Genomic DNA, 18,177 nt, shown 5'->3' with positions numbered 1-18,177 from the left:
TTGATATTGAATAATTGTTAACAATTTAATAAACGTGGTAGATAAGCTACAATTTTGCAGCTCTTAACTTTAATACTGGTTTGAGAGAAAGCATTTCATTAAGTCCTGGACTTTTTCCAGCATCTAAAATAACTTGCCAATACAATTCTCTGTATTCAATCTGTGTTTCCCACATACCACCTCTGGGATTAACAGGTATCACATCTAGTACAAAAAATTCAAAACTTGAAGTGCAACATTTCAGCGAGTGTTTGTAAAGTGCATTAGTATCTTTTTTTACCTTCATATCATACAAGTGCTCATATATCCTTTGCTTAAGCTTTCTCTCGCTTTTGCCTATGTAAAATGACTCACATTTTGTGCATGTGGCAATATAAATGATGCCCTTCGTGTCACAATTTGCAAACGTGTTCAAGTACAATTTCTTTTTTCTGGCTTTCAAGAATATATATTCACTACATTTTAAGTGGGCACAATACTTACACCTCCCACATTTGAATAAGCCTTTTTTCTTTGTTGACAAGTTCTGGTTATTCACCAGAGACCTGTTCTCCACAATGTTTTTAATGGTTTTGCCCTTTCTGTATGTGCAAGTAAGTTCATTATCAAAAATGCCTTCTAGGTCAGAAATTTTTGAAAAGTTTTTCCATTCCTTCTGAAAAATCCTTCTAATGAGATTTGAATTTCCATCAAATGTGGATATTAAACCTGGATCATATTCACCAGTAGACGTATTTTTCTTATTTGAATTTTTTTCAATTTCTGGTTTACCCAGAATTGGTGCAAATCTGTCATTTCTATTTTCTAACACTTCTGCTAGAACTGAGTTGAAAAGATCAGGTGGATATGCCCTTTTGTGGAACAATTCCCTTAGGAATTCTACTTCTTCAAGAAATGTTAAATTGTCAGAGGTCATACGACTTGCACGTACTAGTTGTCCTTTGACAACCCCCTTCTTTTGGTGAAAGGGGTGACAACTGGAAAAGTGCAAGTAAGAGTTTGAGAATGTTTCTTTCCTATATATACTGGAGGTGAAATTGCCATTACTTTTTCTGATTTTTACATCTAAAAAATGAACTTCATTCTCGTAGTCAGAAGTGAATTTAAAAAACTAGATGTGGTGTTCAAGTGTTGTTTGAAATTGTTAAAAGTTTCTGCATTACCATTCCAGATGAAGCATAGGTCATCCAGAAACCTAGTGTATAAAACACAATTGTCAAAGTAAGGTGATGTGTAAAGAAATTTCATTTCCCAATATGTCATAACGGTGTTGGCATATATGGTGGCACAATGGGCACCCATCGACACACCCCTAACTTGCCTGAAGTATTCTCCTTGAAAATAAATGAAGTTGTTTTTTAATATAATCTCCATAAACATTAAAACATTTCTGAACTCAATTTGGGTCAACTTTTTACTGTGCACTAAAATCTCCTCAAACCATAACATGCCTGTGTCATGCGGGATACTTGTAAATAGGTCAATAACATTAATTGTGGCAAAAGTAACATTGTCTGAATATAATTCTTTTTTTAATCTTCTTAAAAAATCCCAAGAGTCTTTCAACACAGCTGTATTGAAATCCAATATACCTTTAGTTTTAAAATCAACATATTTTGCTAGGGGTGCTGTAACTGAACCATCTGCAGAGACAATGGGTCTTAGAGGGGGATCCAAATTGTTCTTGTGTACTTTGGGAATCCCAAATATACATGGAACTTTGGGCTTTTCTACTGACAAGTAGTCAAAAGTGTCTTTGTCTATAGAGCCTTCTGACAACATGTCGTGTAAAGTGTTATGAATTCTTTGATTGGCTATGTTGATTTCATTAATAGAGGCTCTGGTGTACTTGTCAGTGTCGTTTAATATGTCCATCATTTTCCCTTCATAAACTATTGTGTCCATTAGCACCATACCCCCACCCTTGCCTGGTTTCATGACCCTTAGATTCTTATTGTTACAGATTTCTTTGAGAACAAGGTTCTCAGCATGCGTTAAATTGGAGTGCGTTTTTTGATAAAGTAACCCCATTCTAATTTCATTTTCCACTTTGTCTTCAAAATTCTTTAATTGTGGGTGAATGGGTGGATTATACAGACTCTTTCTTTTTAAACTTTCTGTGTTAAAACCTGTAGCTGTCTGTTTAAAAATTAGCTGCAAATTCTTTTTCCTAATAAAAAGTTTAATATCAACTAAAAGTTTAAAAATGTCAGTTCCTTTATTAGGAATAAAAGTGAACCCTTTAGAAAACAGATGAAACCATGCTGTGTTTAAATGAATGTTGGTATAGTTAAAAATGTTAAAACCATCAAAAGACTATATATGTGAGTCCTTAGTAATATTAGATGGTAATTAAATCATTAATTGTTTTTTTGGAGGGAAACTATGGGATATATAAGAAGTTCTACATTTTAATTATTTGTATATTGATAAAGTAGACGACGAAAACGTTGTGAGAGCGTTCTATTGTTTTTCTTGTTGCATCTTGTGGATTATTTAATAAATCGTTATTTTCACATCCAAGGGACTGGATTTATTTGCGCTTGTGGACAGTGACGCTCTTTCTTGGTTTTATAACACAGAAGCTGTTTGACCAATTTTACCTCTCTGGACTGAGTACACCACAAACTCCAAGTAGGGGTGGGAAAAAGCAAAAGCCATCAACTTTAAGAACAAAACAGCAGTTGGGTTGGAGAAAAACAAAAATTCAACAACATGAAAATCTTACACTTATGCTGTTTCTCTGAAAAATGTTTCATTACAGTTTTAAACTGATTTCTTCATTTTACAAGTATCAGCAAAAAATCACCCACAAATACACAGATATACCCAATTTCAACAGCTTGCCCACTTGACACAGCTTAGTTACACTCTCCTCTTTTAAACATATTTGAAACTTAACTAGACTTTCTTGTTGCTATATTACCAGGCATGTAGACATGGTAAACACACTCCAGCAACATGCAATCCCATACAGTTTCAATGCGCTCTTCTAAAGGCAAGACAGTTGTTCCTTACCAACTTTTTCAGCTATCATTTTTCCTTCAAGGTCTTCTTGGTTAGCCTCCAATAAAGCAAACTTCAACTTGGTTACAGCCATGTCTTCTGTGAGTGACTGCACTACATATGAATAACTACAAAACATGCTTTCAGTCTCATCAAGTCTTCTGTAGCTTGCTGTCATATAATCTTCTAGTTTAAAAACTTGCAACTTTTATCTTTCAAATGTCTTCAGATAAGGAACTAAAAATAACACTTGTTAGTGCCAAGGTGCCATACTAGAATTCCTGCAGGACATGTTTTTAAGCAAAGGTAAGTTATAGCGAGTGACCAGAAGTTGTACAGAAAAAGCATAACAGTGAATTATACAAAACATATGACTAGTGGGCTGCTATGGAGCTAAATGGGAGGTACAGTAAAATTTCTGGTTTGTAACACAATTTTAAAGAAATTTTCAGATGGAAAATGAAAGCTAGGAAGCAGTGAGTGAAGGCATGTGGAGTGGAAGACACATGGTCACACCCAGTAAAGCTTGCAACAATAATCCTTTTCTACATGTATGGGAAGTTATGTGTGTGGACAGAGGGCACAAGCAGCCCTTGTGTGAAGCAGTTATACACATCATCTGGGATGGGGTTAGGTCATAAATGAAAATGCCCTTATTGGTGAAATGCCTGACAGAACACAAAGCATCCTTATGGCTGTCTATGTTATGGACCTCACAGACAGAATAATGCCTGACAAGGAATGGAAGATTAATGACTGGCATGCACAGTAACAAAATAACAACAACAAAAAAATAAATAATTGAGATAAAAGAACCCCAAATGATTTTGGGAGCATGTTAGGCAGAAACCACTGACATACACATGCACACTCTAAGCAGTGAAATGAAACTCTTTTTGACTGACAACATAACAATCAAAATTAAACCCTCCCACACATAACAGTCCCCTAAGCTGACACCAGATTTCTGAAGTGTACACATTCACACACAAACTCAGCATGTATGCGTACTATATATGTAAAGCTCTCCCTTAAATGTTGTAAAAACTGCAGTAGAACAGATGCACTGTGCAACGGATCATCATGCACACGGATGGACACAAGCGTAGCATACTTGCCAAACCACCTCAGGGAAACCTCGCATCAGCAGAAGGTGAAAAAGATGGACAATGAAGTTCTATTCCACAGTGACATTATTAAAAAAAAAAAAAAAAAAAAAAAAAAGTAACATCGCTGTAAAACAGGGGAATTAAATCACATAAAGGCATGCTTAATGCAAGCATAAATCATGGCTAGCTACACTGCCGGCACTCGTGACCAAACCAAACAAAATATGGGTAAACCCTGCATTACCTACAATCACTGATTACTCTAAAATATGCAAAATATTTGTATATATTAAAAATGAAAGTGAGTGTAAACAAACACACACACGTGCTTGTGTGTGCCACATCATACTTTTATCAGGACAAGAAGTTGATACAGAACTTCATTTATATCACTTTAGATGCATAAATATCTCTTTGGGACCATGCATACACCTGACATGAATAACTTTTAAATACTTCCAAACAAAGATCCTGCTTATTATACCATGACCCCCCCAAAACGTGCACGCTGATTGGCCAGCGTGCACATTGTAAATCGAGTTATTCTAATGGAAAAAGGTCCGGTCGCCCGGACTTTTTTCCATTAGTATAACTCTACTTTTAAAACACTGTCTCACTATGTTAAATGGGTTTAACATAGCGAGACAGCTTTAAAATAAGCAACGGAGATCTCCGTTGCTTATTTTAAAGCTGTCTCGCTATGCTAAACCCATTTAACATAGCGAGACAGGTTTTAAAAAAGAAGCAACGGAGAAAGCAAGATCTCAGTTGCTTTTTTACTGTTCGCTATGTTAAATGGGTTTAACATAGCGAGACAGTTTAAAATAAGCAACGGACATCTCCGTTGCTTATTTTAAAGCTGTCTCGCTATGTTAAACCCATTTAACATAGCTAATAAAAAGCAACAGAGATCTTGCTTTCTCCGTTGCTTTTGCCCACAGCTCTGATGTACTGCGCAGGCGCGCAGTACATCAGAACTGCCGCGGATGCCAGACATCTCCGGAAGGGCAGTAAACAGGCATTATACTATGCCATTATTTAAGAAAAGTAATAGTTTCTTTTTTTAAATAATGTCATGGTATAATAGCAATAACCCACTTCTGAGTGTGGGTAATGCTGTATTTACCCATGGTTGGCTTTGTTTGGTCCCTCGGGCCAACCCTGGGTAAATCCAGCATTACCCACACCCAGGTGTGGGTTATTCCTATAATACTACCTGGTAAGTTATCTCAATAATTCACAGTTTTCACACCGACCCATTTCCTTCTTTCTGTTCTACGGGTCACTTATCCTACCTAGATGCTCTTCTTATATTAAAACCATTTAAAAATACCTCAGCATCCCAGATTCAAACAAGAAGCTGCCTTTAAAAGCCTAAACACTAATATTATACCATGATCCCCCCAAAACGTGCACGCTGATTGGCCAGCGTGCCCGTTGTAAATCGAGTTATACTAATGGAAAAAGGTCCGGTCGCCCGGACTTTTTTCCATTAGTATAACTCATTTTTTTTAAACACTGTCTCGCTATGTTAAATGGGTTTAACATAGCGAGACAGCTTTAAAATAAGCAACGGAGATCTCCGTTGCTTATTTTAAAGCTGTCTCGCATGTTAAACCCATTTAACATAGCGAGGCAATGTTAAAAAGCAACGGAGAAAGCAAGATCTCCGTTGCTTTTTAATGTCTCGCTATGTTAAATGAGTTTAACATAGCGAGACAGTTAAAATAAGCAACGGAGATGTCCGTTGCTTATTTTAAAACTGTCTCGCTATGTTAAACTCATTTAACATAGCGAGACACTAAAAAGCAACGGAGATCTTGCTTTCTCCATTGCTTTTGCCACAGCTCTGATGTACTGCGCAGGCGCAGTACATCAGAACTGCCGGATGCCAGACATCTGCGGAAGGGCAGTAAACAGGCATTATACTATGCCATTATTTAAGAAAAGTAACAGTTTCTTTTCTTAAATAATGTCATATAATAGCAATAACCACGCCTGGGTGTGGGTAATGCTAAATTACCCACGGTTGGCTTTGTTTGGTCCCTCGGGCTTCGCCCTCGGGACCAAACCACGCCAACCGTGGGTAAATTTAGCATTACCCACACCCAGGCGTGGGTTATTGCTATATTATTTTCTAACTGTTATAATGAAGTATTTACAGTGGATTCTTCTACCAGTAGGAACCACACATTCCCCCACCACAAAAAGGGTCTACCAAGTGCACCACAAATGAGAAATACTGGAGAATTCCTACGGTCTATATCTTAAAAAAGAGAAGAAAGCTCTAGCATTTACACATGCTACAACTGTGTGTTTATTAAATAATAATCTCTCCATCAACTACACTGCACAGATCACTTATATTCCACTGCAACATTTGTTATTTTTTCCAAAAGTAAAGTATTTTGACTTTGTCTTCACCCAATCTCACTGAAGCAATTTTCTCTAGGTTTACTTCCCTCCCACACATAATAGTTTTTCTTGGCCAAATGTGCTCCCAGATGACTGGTGAACACTCTTAACCAAACATATTAAAGCTAACAGTGTAGCACTTACTTTCATCTCTAATTTATTATCATATAGTCATTTTCTAAGCAAGCTACCAAACTAGCATCAATCCTTAGATCGTCTAGTTCCTTCATCAGTAATTATGCTTTACAGAGACAAAACCTTTACTAAACAGTAAAAAAAAAAAAAATCCACCTGCAAACCTTCATCCACTGCATCAGATACATTTCACCATTAGCCACAGCCCCCCACTGCATATGCATGCTTCTCAAGTCATGACCCGACTCCAATAATAAATTTGTGGTTATTAATTTTTTCCACAACCCTGCAGACTTCCCATATAAAAATTACTGATACATAGTTTATTGTGTAAACTGAACCCTCCTTTCTCTTGTAAGTGTAAATTATTATGATGTTTTAACAAAAATAAATAAAGAATGAATGAATGTTTCAAACTTTGGTTAAAATGGTTTCTGTAGTGTTGGTGTGACCCTACGGCCAATCCCGCCAACACATAAATCATAATCACCTCCAAAGTTGCACCTACACCATGGAGGGAGATATACTTGTTCTAATAAAAAATAAATGTCTCTTTAAATGATGTAACCTAACTGACCTAAGACCAAGCCCACTAATAGTTAAAATATAATCACCTCCAAAGTTATACCTACACCATGGAAAGAGATATACCTGTTCCTATGAAAAAAGACTGACTTTCATTTTTTTTTTTTATTAAAAGAAAAATACCATTTTTAATGCATGACTACTACAGAAGCCATTACACGCATTCATCCACTACATTTATATTTATATATATAACATTTACATTATGTGTACATGTACACATACAAGTGTATTGGTAAATACTGAATTAAAGAAACATCAATTCTCCCTCAGTCGACATACACAACACTGAAATTTACTTCACCGAACAACTAGCCAAAAATTGTATCAATCATAAAGGGATTGGTTAACTTAAAAAAAAAAAAAAAAAACAACTAATAACAGCACCAGATATAACTCTGAATAGTGGTACTATTAGGGAAAAGGTTTTTCGTAAGGCAATGTGTAGGGCTGGATTAGACACAGTTTTAGCACATGACAAAGGTGGGCAGGGTCTATATCAATCCTAGCATGCTTCCTAATTATAACACCAGCCCTACACCATTTAAAAAACTCTTTCCTTAACAGTAATACTACACCAGACATTGAGACACTTCCCATACACTAGCATGCACACGTGCGTGCACCTTACCTAGTCCTTAGTCTAACCCAAGCCTGCAAACACTTGCACAAGCATTCTCACCCCTAATGATGAAACTTTCATTATTTCTGACAGCTTAGGCATTATTACATACTGCCACTTAGCTTAACCCAAACTACATCCCATTAACAACAAACAATTTGATATTACTGCACTTTGCATATATGAGTCCCCGTGGACTATGATGTTTGCAGATGACATTGTGATTTGTAGTGAGAGTAGGGAACAGGTGGAGGAGACCCTGGATAGGTGGAGATATGCCCTAGAGAGAAGAGGAATGAAGGTCAGCAGGACTAAGACAGAATATATGTGTGTGAATGAGAGGGAGGATAGAGGAATGGTGAGGATGCAGGGAGTGGAGCTGGCGAAGGTGGATGAGTTTAAGTACTTGGGATCAACAGTTCAGAGTAATGGTGAGTGTGGAAGAGAGGTGAAGAAGAGTGTAAAGGCAGGATGGAGTGGGTGGAGAAGAGTGTCAGGAGTGATTTGTGACAGACGAGTACCATTAAGAGTGAAAGGGAAGATCTACAAGAGGGTAGTGAGACCAGCTATGTTATATGGGTTGGAGACAGTGGCACTGACAAAAAGGCAGGAGTCAGAGTTTGACTTGGCGGAATTGAAGATGTTAAGATTTGCACTGGGTGTGACAAGGATGGACACGATTAGGAATAAGTATATTAGAGGGTCAGCCCAGGTTGGAAGGTTTGGAGACAAAGCCAGAGAGGCAAGGTTACGTTGGTTTGGACATGTGCTGAGAAGGGATGCAGAATACATTGGGAAAAAGATGCTAAGGATGAAGCTGCCAGGTAACAGGAAAAGAGGAAGGTCTAAGATAAGGTTTATGGATGTGGTGAGAGAGGACATGCAGGTGGCTGGTGTGACAGAGCAAGATGCAGAGGACAGGAAGAAATGGAAACAGTTGATCTTCTGTGGCGACCCGTAACGGGAGCAGCCGAAAGAAGATTTTATATATATATATATATATATATATATATATATATATATACATATATATATACACACACACACACATACACACACACACGCGCATTTTATATATGTATATATATGTATGTGTGTGTGTATATATATGGGTCTACTTTATTTTACTGAAAGGTCACTTCACTGAAACTCAGTTGCCTGCGCACAATTCACTGAAAACTCATTTTGCTGAAAGTTATATATGGCCTTTTCCCCACTGTAGTGCAATCCTGGAATTAGTATATAAAGTAAGGGAGTCTACGCCCCCCACCTATTTTAAATATTTAAAACCATAGCTATGGATACTTACAAGTCTAATGAATAATTCTTTCCAGAAGACAATATACAACCAAACTATAGAGGCACTCAGGCAACTGAGTTTCAGTGAAATGAAGTAGACCCATACACACACACACAATGTATATATGTATGTGGGATGTACATGGGATGTATGGCTAGGCTTAAAAAGGCCCTTGCGGTTTTTAGCCTAGTAAACACCTATGAACAAATAGATATAGACATAAATACACGTGCACACATATAAAAAATACATGTTATACGTGTGTATGTACACACACACACACACACACACACACACACACACATACACAGGCCCATATATATATATATATATATTTATACATACACACGCATACACAAGTTGAGCAACCCACCAAAACCCTGCAAGTACCGTTTTCAACTTAGTCACCAAGCCTCCAAAATTAACAGAAGTCAGTAGTGTCTGCAACTTCATATATTTATGTTTTTCTTAGCGGAAACTAAACCTAATGACAACAGGTAACCTTTCTTCAGGACTTGATCAAATGTTGTGCCATGTCATAGTATTATATTTAGTAATCAGTATTCCGAATTATCAGTAAACCGACAGAGCCAGAAAAATAAATGAATGCCGTAACACATTTCACAGATGTTTTGTTTCTATTGAAAAACTACAATAACATTTTTTGAAACAAGGAAAGCACCCTCCTGCTTCCCCTGAGAACTCCTTAACTTAAGCAGACTAATTTCACATTTGCACAGCTGTACGTCAGTGATGCAGCACAGTCTGTTTCCATGGATCTGTTATGCATTTATTATAACAGATTTTGCTTCTACTGTAAAACTGCAAATAATTTTTATAGGTGTGCTGCACCTCCATCGCCTTTAATTAATGCTGAACAACATTTTTCTTGCAGTTCTCTGCTACCATGTATCATTTCTAAATGTGTTCCTATCAAACTGGTTGGGAATGTGAAAATAACTTTTATTTCATGTTACGTTGATTTGAAAAATATATGTACAATTGAAACACTGCAAGAGACCTGCAAACTGAGCAACTTTTACTCTCCTTTGTTTCATTTTACAGTAAGAACAATACCTTCCTGGATAGCAGAAGTGACTGCTGGGACCAATATCCATCTTGTATTCATCTCAGATATAGCTAAAGAATTCTTATCTGGTAACACAAAAACAAACTCAGTGAAATTTACATGAAGCCCACAAAGTCACAACCCAACTACACCTTCCGGTTTCAAAAAGAAAGCAAATTTACACCCAGAAAACTTTCTTTTATTAGCCATAGGAGAAACTGAGCCAGCCAACTGCAGCATACTGCCTGTTGATTTACGAGACTGACTACAAGGTCTTCAGATCTTGTTGAAGCCTATGAGTTTCATTGCTTGAAAAACACTGTCTAAGCTCAGGCTACTTCACTACTGTAAATTAAATAATGAACACTGCTTACTGACTTCACATAAATAGTTACACTAAGTTTGCTTAGTACATTAGCTACAAACTGTGATAAGCCTTTCTATCCGATGCTGACTTCTAAACTTGTTTGCTTGTAGAACTTCTGCCCTAATAACATCTGCTTTTTAAATTATGAAAAAAATATATACCAGCAAGATCAATTGCCCATAGACTTTTTTGTACCTGAAGTACTGTCTATGCAGTTGCAAATGAAATTCCTGAATATTACTTTTAGTATTTTCCAGGACATTACAATAGTTTGCTCTATTTCTAGGTCATGACTGAGAAGGGTCCTCAGATAAGCCCACTTATCCACTTAAATAAATATGTAATCTGGGAAAGACTCCAAAAGCAAATAGTTAACATGCACTGGGCCATGCTCAAGTCACTCCTGTGTATTATGTATACTTCCAGAGACCACACAAGAAAAAAAGACATCAGACTGGTAGGCAAAGCCCAGAGGAACAGAAAGGTTGCATAAGAGTGAAGGGAAAACGAGTATGATTAGAGGAAATTAAGACCCTCTCGCAACCAAAATCTGGGGTACAAGATACAGATGCAGAAGATCATACTGGGAGATATGAAGTATCACTCTAAACATGAAGGGCTGAGAAAGGAGAAGAGGAACGTGAGCAGATGGTAGGGCACAAGTAGTCCCTGGATATGTGAAAGTACTTTTTCACCAAGAGGGTTATGATCTCAGGTAATGGTACCAGAGTGGGTGCAGGACAGTTTCATGGAAGCTTTCAAGACAGCATGAGACAAGTGGAGAACAGTAGCAGTGAAGTGAAAGCTACAGAAATGTACAAATGTTACTTATACATATAATGTGTGTGTGCATATATACACATCTATACATAACAAATCAGATACAAAATTTCTTTCTGCCCATAAACAATTATAATGTAAGGCAATGTAAAATAGTGAACTGATGTTGATAGGCTCATAGGTTTTTACTGGGTTTGCAGAAAAGGAAACCACTGACAATCTCAGCCAAATCACCCAGTACCGATGGGAGATTATCAATGTCCTCATTGAGTTTGCTTTCATCACATATCTCACATTATAACTTGCCATCATCAATCACCCAGACTAGTTTTAAAGGTTGCTAGGTTAGTACTCTGCTACGAAGGTAAGGGCTGCCGGCAAAATTGAAGTGTATTAACCCACCACCGAGTTCGCGCAGGTATGGGCGTGCCCGACGTGATTGACATGCGGAGGGCGGGATTAACAAAGGCAATGTGCCGTGATTGACACGCAATGCTAATGTAACGGTAAATCCATAGAATTAAAAACGGAGCATTTAATAAGCACAAACACATGCCAATAATGACATTCGAGCAATCAGTCCCTTTCCATTAGATTAATATATAATAATAATTATTTGCCAGATTAATGGAAGAAAAGGTTCTGTAGACTAGCCTGCCTACACAGTAAACAAATGGCCAAAATTACCTGACTGGGTGGCCTGCTTCTATGGGCACCAGTTAAAGGGCAAATGGGGTTAAAAATTGAAAACTGTGTGTATGTGTATTTATTTATTTGCTTGTACTGGTGTCTTTGGCAATGGTAATATCATTGCATCACTCTTGAATAGTTACTAATTTTATTTCAATTGAAGGCGACTAGATCGGCGTAGCCTTCCATTTCTGGTACGCAGTTATGGTGCCCACAATGTCATGCAGATTTTCATTTATAGGTAGTTACAGTGAAAGTGCTCGAGTTTATTACTTGCATTCAGAGTATTTGGACTGTCTAACTTTCCCCACAGCGGCACTCTTGTTTCTGTACTCTTACACATACTCTTTTATAACTCTTTGCTTGGAAACTGTTCCTAAAAATTTATTTAAGTTTAAGAATTGGTTAGGTAAAGGGACTTGGCCTCATTCAGCATTTATCCTTCTGTTTCAGTAGTATCAGCTCTTGACATGTTAAGTACTCCTGTATAGTAAAAGTTGTGAATTTAAGTTGTCATTGAAGTACTGAAAGTAGTGTAAATGCTTCCTGATGCAGTGTTATAGGTTGTGGGTGTCTGTTTTCAGCCTAAGTTCACGAAATAAAGAAATAGGCACATGCTAAATGTATGTGTTTTCTTGTTTTTTGTGCAATTGAATCTTTTTGTGCAATTAACTTGTGTTTCACATATCGCATATATTACCTTGTGTTAAGGTGGCATCTTTCAATCAAAATCAGTCAAAATGCTCGTGGGTGGGGTTTGGGCAGGGCTTGCTACTACGCATTTGGTGGGTTAATACATGTCAATATCCACAAATAGAGAATACGCACTGTTAGGTACATGTCATGTTACTTACTGATGTTGATGCTGTACTATCAACATCAATAAGGTTCATCTCTTTACAGCAGGTGTTTGCTTTATTACTGGTTCTGTTTAAGTAAAAATTATCAAAGTCAAACAGCTAACAACAAATACACGTGTGATATCTGCTGCAACAGTATAATCACTAATTCAGACATTACAACAATTAACTTGGCAACAAAAAGTGAGAAAAGTAGCTGGAGCCATAACACCAAACAAGAATGCAGGAGGCTGTCAGGAATTTGGGCAAAGGTCTATATGTCATCTATAGGAAAAAGAAAATTTGTTCCTAAGCAAAGCTCTCAGTCTTTTAAAGAATAATGAGGGTATGTAAAAAAAAAAAAAAAAAAAAAAAAAAAAAACATTTGGATCAAATTCTAGTCAACAGCTTCTTACAGTCATGGAAACGAAAAACAAAAAAGAGACAAACTTCAGTGACAGCTACAAATCTTAACTATAACATAGTCTGGGATGCTCCTGCAGAATACATACAAGACAACCACACTAACACATTTTGCATTGAAAACCAGAATTAAACGTACCTCGTGATATCTCTTTACAAGTTTGTTTATATAGTTCTTTTCTACCTGCCATTCCGGTACCTTGGGCTGCTTTTTGCAAAATTTTATTTTATTCTTTTTCTTTGTGTATTTCTTCTTCCACTTATCATAATCCTTAGCATAATCTATTTCATGAACAGACTTAGACATAGCAGGTTTTATCCACCAATATCTTGTTCGGGTGTTAAAAATACAAACTCAAATCCAAAACTGAAGGAAGTCTCAGAACACAAAATCTTCCCCAAACAACGTGCTGTTTACCGTTCAGAGACTACAAGTCGCTTGAATATGACGTAGTATTGCAATTGTGTGCGACGCAATTACTTTTTACGTCTTTTAAGGATTGTAATGGAAAGGTTGATGAGAGCTTCGTTGTAAATCAAAATAGTTTTAAGTATGTTATGAGTAAATGTTCTGCTTGTGGCATTCTATCAGAGTAGTATCTTGCGGTTAGTTCTGCGCAGCTTTGGGTGTGCCAGGTAGTGAGAGGTACTACTCTGATAAAATGCCCTGCTTGCTATGTATTTAGTGCTGCAATTTATTGTTGTATTTTTAGTTTTATATTTGATTTAACCTGGAAGCGTTTTAAGTACAGCACTGCATCTGCAGACCCATTGGATTAGTGCTTCTTGTCCCTAGTCTGATAGATTTCCAGAGGGGTAAGACGTATGGTATCTCTCTCAGTATAATTTCTCCAAGTCTTTTGGGTTTCTAATATCATGACGGGTATGGACCTCATCATCCCTAAGTCTATGTGGTTAAAGTTCATAAAGTTAGCGTCGTTTCAATTTTTGCTGTTACCTAACCTCTCGCCTGTACAGATTTTCGCAGAATCTCCAGGCTTTGCCTTATATATTTGGTCCATTTTTCATAAAATTGTATATTTTTTTTTTTGGCAAATCATTAAAGACAAGTTAGAAAATAAGGACAGACATTTGCGTTCCAGACTTTATATACTGCAGAAAATTCATGCTAATGTAAAATCTTTTATTTTATCAACTTTTTAAGTTTGTAAGAGCAATATTTAAAAACTGTCCCAACTTTTGGTCCTTTGTCCCACTTTTATTTATGGCTTTATACGGATTTCTTGTTCTCAGCAGTTGAGAGGTATCCCCGCAGTGTGCCGAGAGCCAACTCCTTCTGCAATCCATACGGAGTCTTTGTCTTCCACATTGCTCTTTTCTGCCTGCAAATACAGGTATTTTATTATTTTGTCTCTCTGTCTAAGACATCACTGTGCCTAGCTGTTTCAGTGATCAATGCTACTTTCGTCTTGCTCTCTTTTTTTGTCTTGGACTATTTTATCTGGTTTTCTTGCATCTATTTTTTGAACTGCTGGTAATAGGTGATCTCACGTGATACAAAGTTCATTGTTCTCTACCATTCTTTGTGGTTCATGTTTCCAAATGCTTCTTAACTACTTCAGTATTGTAGTACTTGAACAACCTCCAGTGCAACATTTGCCACTGTATCTTGCCTTTCAGTGTACAGGCTCTCTTCCATCACTATATATCACCCAACAACATGATGTTTCTAGTTCTTTTTTTTATATACAGAACCTGTATTTGTCTATTTCTCCCACATGTTCAATGGACTTTTTAAACAAACATGATAGTCCATTATCTTAGGCTGCCATTATTAACTTTTTATCCTTTGGTTTCAGTTCACCTCTCCTTAATGTCTGTGCGAAATCCTGATCAACACCAGGTTAGTCCAGGAGACCTATGTACTTATCACAATATTTATGCCTTTTTCTACACTTCTTTTTTTCTCATCTGATTCTTCTCCTTATATTCTTTTTTTTTTCTTTTTTTTTGGCACATTGAGTTGCTGTCTGATTTTTGTGTACTTCTGGTTTGATTTCCATTCCTGTTTGATGTTAATATGCTTCTGCTAAACTGAGCAGAAAAGTCATCTTGGACTTCTCATGTTTTAAAACTTCCACTGTATTTGAATCTGGTGAGGTCAGGAGATTTGTATGTACGACTGCAGATCTACACATGTAATCAGTTTCAAGGAGGCCCATGCCTCCATCAGAAAGAGGAATATATAATATTGGTATAAACTGATTTTTGTATCTCATTTGATACGCATGAAGTATTTTCTTGTTTTCCTGTCCAAATGATCCAATACCTTTTGAGGCCATTTACTCACCCAAAATTGTAAGTTAGAACAGGAAGAACAAATTGGTTTATAGTTTTGATTTTATTCCTAGTGTCAAGGCAGTTTTCGGTATTAGTTTTAGTCTTTTAAAGTATTCCTTACCAAATTTTCATAATTTCCCTAATATGTATGTATTCCCTCCTGTTCAAGTTCCTTTATGTTGCATTCCTATCGCATTTTGATATTTTCTTTGTGTTGCAACATTCCTACTTTAAGCATTGTTTTTGTACATTTAGCAAGACCAAATGACATTTTTGTATCATCTGAGAAAATTTTAACCACTTGCAAGTGTGCTTTCAGATCCTCTTCTGATAAACTGTACAGTTTTAAATTGTCAACAAAAAGCCTGTAAACAATGTTGGTTTGTGGGAGCCAAATTGTAGCCATGGCCTAATCCGTGAAGTAAACATTTTAATGGGTTAAGGGCAAGACAAAAAAAGCAGCAGTGACAAAGAATCGCCCAGGAATATCCCTCTTTTAATTTTTATTCCTGGGATAATAATTTCCCCTTTGTCATGACATGATTGCAGTGTGGTTTGCCACTGTTTCAAGGTCAGTGTAATATAATGAATCAATGTAAGATGTATTTTATACATCCAAAAGCATTCCTTTATCCATGAATGCAGGACACTGTCAAATACTTTCTTTGTAATCCATCCATGCCATACTCAGATTCTGCCCTCTTTTGACAATTCTTTATTATGGTTTTATTTAGCAAAAAAAAAAATTAGTTTCATGTGACTTTCTTTTGTTCCCCTTTAGTCCTACTGCCATCATTGAGTGTTTTTTTTCCCCCAAATTACTATAAACACTGTCAGCATCAATTCCATTATATGGTTTATATATTGATGGAAGGCAAATTATCGGTCTATAATTTTAGGGATAGCTTTCAGGTTCACTCTTATGGAGAAGTACCATTTTTCTTGTTGTTAACCAGGTTGGTGACCATTCAGGATGCACATATAATTAATTTTTCTGTCCATTTAGCATTTTTATTATATTCCACAGAATCTTCATAGATATTTCTTCAAAATGTGTCAATGTCTTCTTTTTTGATAGTTGTTCTATTCCTTTTACTTTGATGCCAAGTTCTCTATAGACCTATGTTGGGGTCATCAATGACTTGCTTATTTTCTACTTTTCCTTTATATTTATATGCAGATCTTTTAAGTTTTCTGCCTGTACTGATATATTTAGTTTACTATTTGCAATAGTGTATGATAGATCCTGGTCTGTTTTGATACTGTGCTTTGCTTTTACCAAGTCTCTATTTATAGGTATATTTTTTTATTTCTTCTCTCTTCTGTGTTCTTCTGCTAGTGGTACTTCTTGCCTTAATTGTTTTATAGTTTTCTCTATTCATTGTTTCCATGGTGGCATTTTGTGTCTTCCCTTCCTTTCCACTTATTGCTCTATGCTTTTGTGGTAAGATTTTTATCTGTTATTAATTTAGCTGCAGGGTACTATATCCTGTTTATTACTGTTATTTCACAAGCATTTCTCTTAATAGTTCTAATTGCTGTGTTCATCTGTTTTACCAACCTTCTAACATTTTGGGTCTTATTTTATTTTCTGTGATATATTTCTTTCATCAATTGTAATATGTCTATCCATCTCTATTAAATCAAGCATATCTTCCCTTAGATCATTTACTTCTAAACTGAGATCACCTTCTTTACTCCCCATTTCCTGCAAGTATTCTACAGAAAGGTACAGAACATCTTCCTGTGGCATATCCTGTAATGATGCACCCTGTTCATTTGCTGCTGCTTCATATGGAACTCATTGTTCCATCACTTCACAATAATGTCTGCATCAGATTTACCACTGTTTCCTGCTCCTTCCCTTGCTGTGTAACATCAACTGAACTTTTGTACCGTCTCCTCCAGAAGGCTCCAGAGCATCATCATGTGGCAATTCTTCAGATTCCTCCTGCACCACCTCTTCTCCATAATCTGTGGATTCATTGTTCCATCATACTTTGGCACTATCTGTGCTGGATTTTCTACATTAAATTCTTCACTTTGCAAATAATCCATAACTTCAGTTTCTATTTGTTCAACTGTTTCCTTGCTAATCCTCTTTTCTGCTTCTCCTCTGTTTACTTATTTTTTGTATTGTGAAATATTCCATGTCTGGGTGCCTTTGTTTGTATTTCTCATCAAATATCTTTGGTGCTGCTTCTTTACTGATTAGTTTGGCTTTCTCCTTTGCAAAAATATTGCACCATATCAGCTCTTTATTTCTTTCCCATGTCCATACTTCTTCAGATATGTCCTGCTCCACTTGCTCCTCCTTAATCTGGGAACTCCTTGTTCCATCATGCTGCAACATTATCTGTGCTGGATTTTCTACAATTAATCCTTCACTTCACAGATAATCCATAACTTCAGTTTCTGTTCGTTTAACTTCAACTGATCCACTGTTGTACATTTCCTCTTTGCTTTCTTATTTTTTGTACTGTGAAGTTTTCTGTTTCTGGATGGGTTTGTCAGTATTTCACTTCAAATATCTTTG

General features: G+C 36.6%; 1 protein-coding gene across 1 annotated transcript in view; it reads right to left on the bottom strand.

Moving 5' to 3' along the window:
* Positions 1 to 13,786, bottom strand: part of DDX10 (DEAD-box helicase 10) — a 1,393,858-nt gene extending 1,380,072 nt beyond the window's left edge. Inside the window, exon 1 of the mRNA XM_044071854.1 lies at positions 13,480 to 13,786. Within this exon, the coding sequence (XP_043927789.1) occupies positions 13,480 to 13,647 (168 nt within the window). The 5' untranslated portion in view covers positions 13,648 to 13,786. The remainder of the gene's footprint in view (positions 1 to 13,479) is intronic.
* Between the last annotated feature and the right edge of the window lie 4,391 nt (positions 13,787 to 18,177).

Source organism: Protopterus annectens, chromosome 5.part0 (assembly GCF_019279795.1).
Source record: "Protopterus annectens isolate FY-2018-M chromosome 5.part0, PAN1.0, whole genome shotgun sequence".
NCBI lineage: Eukaryota > Metazoa > Chordata > Ceratodontiformes > Protopteridae > Protopterus > Protopterus annectens.
The sequence above is the reverse complement of the archived record's forward strand: the minus strand, read 5'-3'. Positions and strand labels throughout refer to the sequence as shown.